Source organism: Caretta caretta, chromosome 9, assembly GCF_965140235.1.
Source record: "Caretta caretta isolate rCarCar2 chromosome 9, rCarCar1.hap1, whole genome shotgun sequence".
Classification (NCBI taxonomy): Eukaryota; Metazoa; Chordata; order Testudines; family Cheloniidae; genus Caretta; species Caretta caretta.
In genome coordinates this window covers 54,906,087-54,918,242 of record NC_134214.1, presented here as the reverse complement: position 1 = coordinate 54,918,242, position 12,156 = coordinate 54,906,087, and the positions used below count along the sequence as shown (strand labels likewise).

General features: G+C 39.8%; 1 protein-coding gene across 2 annotated transcripts in view; it reads left to right on the top strand.

Moving 5' to 3' along the window:
• ING5 (inhibitor of growth family member 5) overlaps positions 1-12,156 on the top strand; it is a 55,151-nt gene that overhangs the window by 34,471 nt on the left and 8,524 nt on the right. For both annotated transcript variants that reach the window (XM_075132306.1, XM_048863580.2), the window contains exons 4-7: positions 6,002-6,113; positions 7,374-7,467; positions 8,648-8,783; positions 11,045-11,106. In XM_075132306.1, the coding sequence (XP_074988407.1) occupies positions 6,002-6,113; positions 7,374-7,467; positions 8,648-8,783; positions 11,045-11,106 (404 nt within the window). The remainder of the gene's footprint in view (positions 1-6,001; positions 6,114-7,373; positions 7,468-8,647; positions 8,784-11,044; positions 11,107-12,156) is intronic.

The following is a 12,156-nucleotide window of genomic DNA, read 5'->3' as shown; positions in this document are numbered from 1 at the left end:
ACAGCATGGGGAGGAGGTGACCAGGCCTCTGTGGAGAAAGAGGTGGTTTGGGACTATTTAGAAAAGCTGGACGTGCACAAGTCCATGGGGCCGGATGCATAGCATCCGAGAGTGCTAAAGGAGTTGGCGGATGTGGTTGCAGAGCCATTGGCCATTATCTTTGAAAACTCATGGCGATCGCAGGAAGTCCCAGACGACTGGAAAAAGGCTAATGTATTGCCCATCTTTAAAAAAGGGAAGAAGGAGGATCCCGGGAACTACAGGCCAGTCAGTCTCACCTCAGTCCCTAGAAAAATCATGGAGCAGGTCCTCAAGGAATCAGTTCTGAAGCACTTAGAGGAGAGGAAAGTGATCAGGAACAGTCAGCATGGATTCACCAAGGGCAAGTCGTGCCTAACTAATCTAATTCCCTTCTATGACGAGATAACTGGTTCTGTGGATGAAGAGAAAACAGTGGACGTGGTGTTCCTTGACTTTAGCAAAGCTTTTGACACTGTCTCCCACAGTATTCTTGTCAGCAAGTTAAAGAAGTATGGGCTGGATGAATGCACTATAAGGTGGGTAGAAAACTGGCTAGATTGTCGGGCTCAATGGGTAGTGATCAACGGCTTGATGTCTAGTTGGCAGCCAGTATCAAGTGGAGTGCCCCAAGGGTCGGTCCGGGGGCCGGTTTTGTTCAATATCTTCATTAATGATCTGGAGGATGGTGTAGATTGCACCCTCAGCAAGTTTGCGGATGGCACTAAACTGGGAGGAGTGGGAGATAGGATACAGAGGGACCTAGACAAATTGGAGGATTGGGCCAAAAGAAATCTGATGAAGTTCTACAAGGACAAGTGCAGAGTCCTGCACTTAGGATGGAAGAATCCAATGCACTGTTACAGACTAGGGACTGAATGGCTCGGCAGCAGTTCTGCAGAAAAGGACCTAGGGGTTACAGTGGTTTTTACCGTTGTCTTACCAAGAAAACTCCAGTTTTCCTTTCATTCTGTTAGGTTGTGTGTCAAACAAACTTCCATTGTGAGTACCCCATAGCTGTATGGTTTGTTAGTCACTGCTGTGATTTGTACTGCCCATCTGCAGTGTAATATAGCACCAGGAACTTGAAATTGCTCCCATTCTTTGCTGTTTCCCATTGCAATTGTTGAGTTGACATCAAAAGTGATGTTGGTAAATGGGGGGAAATATGGGGAATATGAAGGATTAAGGGAAAGTGTCTGTCATTACTTTAGTATCTAGATGACTAAAAGATGTTAATTTCATGCCAAAGTCCCTTCCTCCTTATTACAGCCTGAACACTAAACTATTTGCCTTTTCTCTATGGACCCGGGGGAGAAATATTCTGGTCCTTGAGAGAAGAGCTTCTTGCTAGCACTGTTTTCTTGTAAGGGACCCTGGTGGCACTCACCACTGTGTTTATTTTATTGACTTTTGAGCGGTGCTCCTTTCCCTGCTTATTTTTCCGCAGACATGATTCACATAGAATGAGGACTGCCTTTGTGACTTACACTTGCACACTTTGGCTTGCTACAAGAGAGGATGCAGAATAAGTTGGGCCGTGAATAGAAGCAGTTGGACATGTCTGCCTGTGGTTGCAGTGCCCTCGATTGTAGTCCCACAGAAAGAGTGATGAGTGGGGTGCAGGACTTGAAAAGATGACCTTGTAGCCCAAAAGACTAAGCATACCAGTTAGAGTAACAAAAAAAAAAATGTACCACCACTCCACTACCTCCCAAAGCCACGCCTTTCAAACTACACTCCTGCAGTTGTAACACTGACAGGTGGTTTTGTATTTAGTACATTTTTTTAAATGTAACAGTACTAAGCTGGTCAATTAGCAGAAAAATATATTTGACTGTATTATTCAAGAATTTTGCTAATGTTCATCAAATTGCTAATCTGCCAAATAGTATTTGATAGTTCTAGAGCTGGTTAGATAGTGAAATAAAAATATTGTTAAACAAATTATTCAACTAATAATTAGTGAAATTTGTTGAAAATATACTTATTGGCTTGCTCAACCAGCCCTACTCGTAAAAGCAAGAGATGTTAGATCTTCTTTCCTTGTCTTGCTTTTCTCCACTGCTACTTTGTCTGAGTTGTCTTTAGAGTCTGCTTCCTCATCTCTCACTCTAGGCTCCCTTATTTCTTTCTTCCTTCCACACCCCCTACCCCCACATTGGGACCTCTACCTTCTTTCCTTTTTTCTCCCCCTTCTCCCACATCCAGATCTCTCTGTAAATACACCATACTTCTCTTTTCTAATTTTTCCTTCCTTCTCTCATGCCCACCCTCACACCTATGCATGAGTTTACAAAAAGGACTTGGAATTTTTACCAGAGATCTAGTAGACAAAGATGCGAAAGGTATCCTTAGACCTTGTTCCCCTTTTTCCATCCCAGAGACTCCTGGCTGCTATATGAGTCAGTTGGGATGTCTGTTTGGTGCAACTTCTCTGTTTAGACAAGTTCTTTTTAACTGGAGGCAGGGCGGATAAAAATCAATTATTTTTTAAAAAAAATATAAAAAATCATATTTTTTTTAAATTTGATTATTTTATTTAAATCGGATTTTTTTGATAAAATGCTTTTTGAGGAAAAAACTTATCTAAAGATAGTTTTAATGAAGATACATTATAGCTCAAGGATATCTCATCATGTAATAGGGATTATAAATTCTAATTCTATAGTATGAGACAATATATTCATGTAATGTTTAAGAAAAGTTTTGTAAATGAGTTCTAATAGTTCATGGATTAGGGACCCAATCTTATGAGGTTCCACAGGCTTCTGTATAGATTATTTAGGTTAATCTTTCTATCTACCCAATGGGACTCAGTGCTCTCAGTCTAGAAGATACCATCAGAGATGCTTAGTTTTGCAGTTCTCAGACTGTGGATTTGTGTCTCCAGAGGTAACATGCTTGTTAACAGCAAAAATGTTTTTAAATAAATAATTTATAGAGGTAAGAAATAGTAGAATTGAGGTCTGTTCTCAATTCTACTGTCCCTCTGCAAATTTGTATACACAGAGTCAATTCCCCTTGCCTCTCTCTCGAAGTGCAAAGTTTCAAAAAGTTCAATGAATAGAAGATTTTTGGGGGCGGAATAGATCTGGACAAGGAGAAAAAGTCTGGAGATAAATGTGAGAAGCTAGGGATATATGCTTGTTTTCTTAAAATATTATTTGTTTGCTGTAGAAGAAAAAAAATCCAGAATACTTAACGCTGTTGTTTTAGTTAAATAAAACAATTTAAATGTCTGTCTTATGATGTTCTCCTCCTAATACAGCATGGCAAGAAAATCCTGCAAATATTAATGATTAACCTGTTGAGTTGGAGATAGTTCACCTCCCAATGACTTCATAAAAATCTGCTTCAGTTACCTTTGGTAAAAGAAATAACCAAACAATCTTTCATTTTTTGATATAGCTGTAAAACTGATCTGAAAAGTTTTCAAAATAAATTACTGTTTAAAAATGTATAGTGTGTACCTTCTAAAAATGAAACCTAAATCTATCTCTGAGTTGTGAAGAAGATGTATTAAGGCAGTGTTTCCCAAACTTGGACACTGCTTGTTCAGGGAAAGCCCTTGGTGAGCCAGGCTGGTTTGTTTACCTGCCGCTTCCGCAGGTTCGGCTGATTGCAGCTCCCACTGGCCGCGGTTCTCTGCTCCAGGCCAATGGGAGCTTCTAGAAGCGGCGCAGGCCGAGGGACGTACTGGCCACCACTTCCAGCACCTCCCATTGGCCTGGAGCAGCGAACCGTGGCCACTGGGAGCCACAATTGGCCGAACCTGCGGACGTAGCTGGTAAACAAACTGGCCCGGACCGCCAGGGGCTTTCCCTGCACAAGCAGTGGAACAAGTTTGGGAACCACTGTATTAAAGTAATAACAACCAACAAGAATGCACTTTTATGTAGAAAACCATGATTAAATCGAGTCTTCCTGACTAGTGATTTAAATCAAGAATCCGTTTGTGTGTAGGCTAGTGCAGGCCTTACTCTGCCTCTCCCTCAGTCTTGGTTCTTGAATTCTCCTCTCCAGTGAAGCATTTCGCTGCCTGCCTCTGTTACTAATCATGGCTTACCAGTAGCAGCAGAATGCTGCTTACCTGTTTTTTTATAGGTTTCACTGCATACCTAAAGAAAAAAAAAATTTTAAATAGACAATGGCCTTTTAAATATTTTATATGAGTATCTGGACTGTTTAGCTCAGATAAAGTTAATGAAGATTTTGTTTATGTTGTGGAAAGTTTGAACTGAAATTTGCGATAGTATCTTACTCAAAGGGCATAGCAGACCTAGGGCAGAGATTACTTTTAGAATAGTGATGTGACCCCAGAAGGGATTCTTAGCTTTTGAGTTCTCCAGACTTCATTTTGTTCTCTATTTTTTATTTTTCAAAGAGAGTTGATTGTGAAGGAAAGAAGATTTTTTTTCAAGTGAGGAAAGAAGTTCCGTTCATTTGGTTAATTTCAAAAGAATATTTGTCATGAAGCTATCTGGGACAGAGGCAAAAGTTTTGATTTTTTTTTTTAATCCCCATCTTATTTTGTAATCTGTGAAGCTCCTAAAAGCTGCGATCAGTTCCAGAAAATTAACAATCTATTTTGATAGATTAAGTAGTGTCATCTGCATATGTTGAGATCTTATAGGAGGAAGGTCTTATGGTGATACAAGAGATACATGAGTGAGCTGTTAGTTTAATTGCTGGTGGTTCTAGTGCTGTGTAGAACAGGAAAGAATATAGCTTTGTCTGGTACTTCTCCCATTATCTTTTTCCCAATTTTTTTCAAAAAGGGTCCATGAATACGTTCAGATTGATAACCTTGAAGTCTAAAGTCAGATATGCACAGGGAGCATGAATGTAAGCTTTCCTGCACTATCCAAGCCATGTGCCACAACCTTGACCTGGTGGGTGAGATAGGAAAGTAGTTAATTCTTAATCTTTGTTCCTGGTACTGACTTAGACTGCCAAACATGATGTCAGTTGAGATGGTGGCTCTTGAAGTATGTTCACTAGTTTTGGAATCAAGTCAGAATTCATTTCAGGCTGATTAATAGTAACAACTTCTGATCCTTGCTGACTTCACTCAGTTTTGAATTAATAAACCAGAAGTGAAAGACTCTATGTCCCATTACAAATCTCCTGAGCTGTGCAGTCCCCAAGTATCAGTGATGTAGTATTTTTGGGGGTTTTAAATAAGTGGTGTTGAAAGATTCCAGATTGATGGCACTAGAGTCCTCTCTTTATCCACAGCACAGGCAGAGCTTTCTCTTGTCATGCCTTAGCCCTGACGTTAGAATGATCATCCCTAAAGGCAATCAAGTTCTTCACCAGCCCATTTGACTTTGACCTCTTTTCAGAAATTGCTACCAATGTCTTTTGTGAGGAGGACACCTGCCCATAGGGACTGGAGTGAGACCAGCTCAGTTTCACATAGACCGCAGAACAGGTGTCAATACTAACTTTCAAACGCTATCATCTTGTCAAGTTTGATTCCAATCCATCATGCCATTCAATCCTCCTCTAGTAGTAATATTTTATTAGGTGATTATTTTTATTTAAATACTGTTGTCACACTCTGTATTGATGCTTCATTTATAAATAATTCATAAAGAGTTAGTACATGATTATTAAATGTTTAATTAATTGTTATAAAGTGCAGCTAGTCAATAGATTGCTTTTAACTAGGGCTTACAGCCATCTGTGATAACACTTTCTACTGACGTGCTTTGAACCATCTATAACACATACTACTCATGTCTGCAGATGTTTATAACATCTATTAATACTTTATTAACCTATTATAAATAATATATAATGTACCCTTTATTGTAAAGTGTAACCGCAAATCAATCCAAGGAAGGACATGCTTAGTAAGGGTGAGCTGTCTCAGTGTGCCCTGAACTGTTAGGGTCCCACCTGCTAGAATAGCTGGGATTTTTTTGGTGGGTTGGTTGAATTTTTTTTTCAGCCGTGTAGTTTCTCTCCCATGCAGGTGGATAAACACATCCGACGGCTGGATGCAGACTTGGCACGATTTGAAGCAGATCTGAAGGATAAGTTGGAAGGCAGTGACTTTGAAAGCCCTGGAGGTCGAGGCCTGAAAAGTGCGTGAGTTATTTTTAATGTGACCACACCGTCTCGCTCAGTGCTGGAAAACCTTGCTGTAAAATATGCATATCCAGTGTAGAGCAGAAGGGCTGTGATGGAGCATACATTACTTTCTTTTGAAGCTTTGGTGTGTGTTTTTTTTATTTTATTTAATGCTTTTAAAAAGTTTAGGTCATTTTGACAAGGTGCCACCATTTGGTGGGCAGAGGAAGAAAGAATCTAGTTTAGAGCCCTCTTAACCTTTCTTGCTGGAAGCTGGTCCCTTGCCTCGCTGAGTCAGCACATCCTGAAATAGTCCTTTCTGTAAGTCATTGGTTATAAGCACTGCTACAAATGAAGCTGAGTTGTGGTGGCAAAAGTGGTATCCACAGTCTGTAGCTCTTAAAACTTTGAAACTAAAGAGTCTACTCTGAGTTGAGCAAACTTTGCATCAGCTGTGCCTTGCCTTGAGAAGTAAAAGACATTGTGGTGGGAGAGGATGATTTTTTCATTAAGGAAAAATATTAATTAAAATAATGTTAGGATTTTATTTCTGACTTAAGAGTCCAATGTAACCTGATGACAGTAGGAAATTTTAAGCGTTAAAGGAAAATTCCTGTTTCTTTAATATAGATTAGAAATTTTAAATGGCAAAAAGCCAAATTAAGTACAGTAAACAATGAATGCTGTATAACTTTTCTCTCCTTTAAATTACTGAGGACATGGTTTTGAGGTCTGTTTAGTGGGTGCTGGTGATGGCATGTGTATGTTGCACCCTGATTAACAACGCATAGTCCTTGGATGGGAAGATGTTGAGTGTAGGGAGGTGGTAGAATCTCCTTCCTTAGAGGTTTTTAAGGTCAGGCTTGACAAAGCCCTGGTTGGGATGATTTAACTGGGAATTGGTCCTGCTTCGAGCAGGGGGTTGGACTAGATGACCTTCTGGGGTCCCTTCCAACCCTGATATTCTATGATTCTATTTTTAAAGCACTCTTTTACTAAATGATTTGTTGAATATACAGTACCAGGCCAAGTTCCAGGTGACTCGTGTGCAATTCTATTGACTTGTGTTATGGGGCTGAACAAGCTGCAATCCAGAACAGAAGTTGGCACTGTGTGTGATATAGTATGTGTAAATCATACATATTTTTAATATCCAAAGAGCCTTGTACATAAAGAGTCTGCAAAACAGAAGTTTAAAATAATAGATGCACACAAAAAAAGCATCCAGTGCTTTTTCTGGGGTGCCCTTAATTTGAAATAATTCTGGCTTTCAGAGGGACGAAGTCAAAAGGACAAGAGAGGTTCCCGGGGTCGAGGCAGGCGAACATCAGAAGAAGATACTCCAAAGAAGAAAAAACTAAAGGGAGGGTAAGAGATAAACAGTTACAAGCTTTCATGGCTTTATGGAAAAGCTTTGTAAATTTATAAAATACTAAGTCAAACCTTCCTGGCCCTTTTGATGATACTTCCAGCTGAACAGTTTGTATTCCCAGAGCATTCTTCTACTCAGACTCCATTTTAAATATGTCCTCTCTTCACGCTTTCTCCTGGCACCAGTGTCAAGATATCTTTGAATTATTAAGTTCTCATACACTGAGCAAGGAGTTAATATGGCTGGAACAGTATCTGTATCTGAGGTGGCAGGAATGCAGTCTCCATTGCTTTCTGCTAACGTAAAGAAAAGTAGCTAAGCATTTTTGTGTGTGGCCATTTGTATTAGTTTACACTGAGTTGGCTTGCAGAAAATGGTGACCTACTCATTCTGAGGTATATTTGATGTTGCATCACTCTCCCAGAAATCCTGGGGCATTCTTGGAATCATTTCCTGGTATTCTACATCATAGGGTAGGTATCCTAAATAATCTTGAGTCACCGAATCCAGGACAGTGTCAATTTGAATGTTTTGAAAGTGATGACAAAAATAATTCCAGTTTCTTATAAAGCATCCTTAAATAGCATTACATGATACCATAAAAACATTATTTTAAAAATTATAAGGCTTGTATTGTTCCTGTTAATGTGTATAATGGTCTTTTCAGCAACTGTTTATATGCAAAATACTGCCAAATGCATGAATAAATGAACTGGAAAGACAGAGAAATATTGCATTCTTTCAGTTGTAGCAATCTTGGCTGTTACTTGAAACCAGAGTTCAAAATTTTCTGATAGAAATACGATTTTTAAGCTACTACTGAAAAGGATAGACACATTCCTGTTTCTAGTTGGTCATCAACTCAATTTTTCTATGCTTATCATTGCTATCTAAGTAGTACTCCCTTTTTTGTATGTATTGTATGCTGCAAATTATTCTTCCAGTTCTTTACATTAAACCTCATATAATTTTGCTTTGACCAATGCTTAAAATTATCCAAATCCATTTGTATTTTTAATTAATATATTTCCTAAACCTTCATAATTGATTTTAAGCTTAAGACATATTTAAAGCTAAATTTTCAAGTGAAACTAGTTATCTATGAAATATTCAGTTTTAAATGAGCAAAAGTAATTTGCTCTCACTGAATATTCAATAGTATTGTTTCTTCCACAGTTCTGAGTTTGCTGATGCCATCCTGTCTGTTCACCCCTCGGATGTCCTAGACATGCCAGTGGATCCCAATGAGCCCACATATTGCTTGTGCCACCAGGTGTCCTATGGAGAAATGATTGGCTGTGACAATCCCGATGTAAGTGCCCAAGATGAGTTATACCTCGCAAGGGACATAAAATGCAAAAAGAAGAGGTTCTTTAAATACATTAGGAGCAAGGGAAAGACAAAGGAAAGTGTAGGTCCTCTGCTTAGCAGGGAAGGGGAACTAATAACTGATGACATCTAGAAAGCTGAGGTGCTTAATGCCTATTTTGCTTTATTCTTCACTAAAAAGGTTAATGATGACAAGATACTCAACACAATTAATATTAGGAGTACTTGTGGCACCTTAGAGACTAACAAATTTATATGAGCATAAGCTTTCGTGGGCTACAGCCCACTTCATCAGATGCATAGAATGGAACATATAGTAAGAAGATATATATACATACAGAAAACATGAAAAGGTGGAAGATGTCATACCAACTCTAAGAGGCTAATTAATTAAGATGAGCTATTATTAGCAGGAGAAAAAAAATACTTTTGTAGTGATAATCAAGATGGCCCATTTCACACAGTTGACAAGAAGGTGAAATAGACTTAACATGGGGAAATAGAGTCAATTTATGTAATGACCCAGCCACTCCTAGTCTCTATTCAAGCCCAAGTTAACGGTATCTAATTTGCAAATTAATACCAGTTTAGCAGTTTCTCATTGGAGTCTGTTTCTGAAGCTTTTCTGTTGCAAAATTGCCACCTTTAAGTCTGTTACTGAGTGACCAGAGAGGTTGAAGTGTTCTCCTACTGGTTTTTGAATGTTATGATTCCTGATGTCAGATTTGTATCCTTTTATTCTTTTGTATAGAGACTGTCAGGTTTGGCCAATGTACATGGCAGAGGGGCATTGCTGGCACATGATGGCATATATCACATTGGTAGATGTGCAGGTGAACGAGCCCCTGACGGCATGGCTGATGTGATTAGGTCCTATGATGGTGTCACTTGAATATCTATAGTGGATGGGGGAAAGAAGTAGATGTGATATATCTTAATTTTAGTAAGGCTTTTCTACAGTTCCACACGGCATTCTCATAAGCAAACTAAGGATATGTGGTCTAGATGAAATTACTATAAGGTGGGTGCACAACTGGTTGAAAGACCATATTCAAAGAGTAGTTATCAATGGTTTGCTGTCAAATGGGAGGGTGTATCTAATGGGGTCCAGCAGATGTCCATCCTGGTTAGTTCTCTTCAATATTTTCATTAATGACCTGGGTAGTGGAGTGGAGAGTATGCTTATAATATTTGCAGATGACACCAAATTCGGAGGGGGTGTGGGTTCGTAAGCATTTTGGAAGACAGGTTTAAAATTCAAAATGACTTTGACAAATTGGAGAATTGGTTTGAATTCAACAAGATGAAATTCAATAAAGACAAGTGCAAAATACTTCACTTAGGAAGGAAAAATCAAACGCACAACTACAAAATGGGGAATAACTAGCTAGGTGGTAGTACTGCTGAAAAAAATCAGGGGGGTTAGAGTGGATCACAAATTGAATATGAGTCAACAGCGTGATGCAGTTATGAAAAAGGCTAATATTCTGGGCTGTATTAACAGTATGTGAGACATGGGAGGTAATTGTCACACTCTGCTTGGCACTGGTGAGATCACAGATGGAGTACTGTGTCCCCCACACCTTAGGAAAGATGAGGACCAACTAGAGAGAGTCCAGAGGAGAGCAACAAAAATGATAAGAGGTTTAGAAACCCTGGACTATGAGGAAAGGTTAAAAAAAAATGGGCATGTTTAGTTTTGAGTAAAGAAGACTGAGGGGGGATCTGATAACAGTCTTCAAATATGTGAAGGACTGTTAGAAAGAGGACGGAGTTCAATTGTTCTCCATCTCCACTGAAGGTAGGAAAAAAGTAATAGGTTTAATCTGCAGCAAGGGATATTTAGGTTAGATATTAGGAAAAACCTTCTAACTATAGAGGTTGTTAAACTCTGGAATAGGTTTCCAAAGGAGGTCATGGAGTCCTCATCATTGGAAGCTTTTAAAAACAAGTTAGACAAACACCTGTCAAGGGTGGTTTAGGTTTACTTGGTCCTGCCACGGTGCGGGGGACTGGACTTTAATTTCTCAAGGGCTCTTTCAGCCCTACATTTCTGTAATTCTATGAAGATGGCTTATATTTTTTGAAGGTACACTCTGTATATCTGTTCTTACAGTACCCTGCACAACTTCACAGCACAAATACATTTGATGAAATAACCTGCATTAGTAGGCCATCCTTTCCTAGTTTTACATGTGCAAAATCCTAAGTGTCTCTCTTCTTTCTTTTTTTCCTGAACTGCAGTGTCCAATTGAGTGGTTTCACTTCGCTTGTGTGGACCTCACCACAAAACCAAAAGGAAAATGGTAAGTAGAATCATAGAATATCATGGTTGGAAGGGACCTCAGGAGGTCATCTTATCCAACCCCCTGCTCAAAGCAGGACCAATCCCCAACTAAATCATCCCAACCAGGACTTTGTCAAGCCTGACCTTAAAAACCTCTAAGGAAGGAGATTCCACCACCTCCCTAGGTAAGCCATTCCAGTGCTTCACCACCCTCCTAGTGAAAAAGTTTTTCCTAATATCCAACCTAAACCTCCCCCACTGTAACTTGAGATCATTACTCCTCGTTCTGTCATCTCATAACACTGAGAACAGTCTAAATCCATCCTCTTTGGAACCCCCTTTCAGGTAGTTAAAAGCAGCTATCAAATCCCCCCTCATTCTTCTCTTCCGCAGACTAAACAATCCCAGTTTCCTCAGCCTCTCCTCATAAGTCATGTGTTCCAGTCCCCTAATCATTTCTGTTGCCCTCTGCTGGACTCTCACCAATTTTTCCACATCTTTCTTGTAGTGTGCGGCTCAAAACTGGACACAGTACTCCAGATGAGGCCTCACCAATGCCAAATACAGGGGAATGATCACGTCCCTTGATCTGCTGGCAACGCTCCCACTTATACCGCCCAAAATGCCATTGGCCTTCTTGGCAATGAGGGCACACTGTTGACTCATATCCAGCTTCTCATCCACTGTAACACCTAGGTCCTTTTCTGCAGAACTACAGCCTAGCCACTCACTCCCTAGTCTGTACCAGTGCATGGGATTCTTCCATCCTCAGTACAGGACTCTGCACTTGTCCTTGTTGAACCTCATCAGATTTCTTTTGGCCCAATCTTCTAATTTGTCTAGGTCCCTCTGTATTCTATCCCTACCCTCCAGCGTATCTACCACTCCTCCCAGTTTAGTGTCATCTGTAAACTTGCTGAGGGTGCAATCCACACCATCCTCCAGATCATTAATGAAGATATTGAACAAAACCGGCCCCAGGACCGACCCTTGGGGCACTCCGCTTGATACCAGCTGCCAACTAGACATGGAGCCATTGATCACTACCCGTTGAGCCCGACAATCTAGC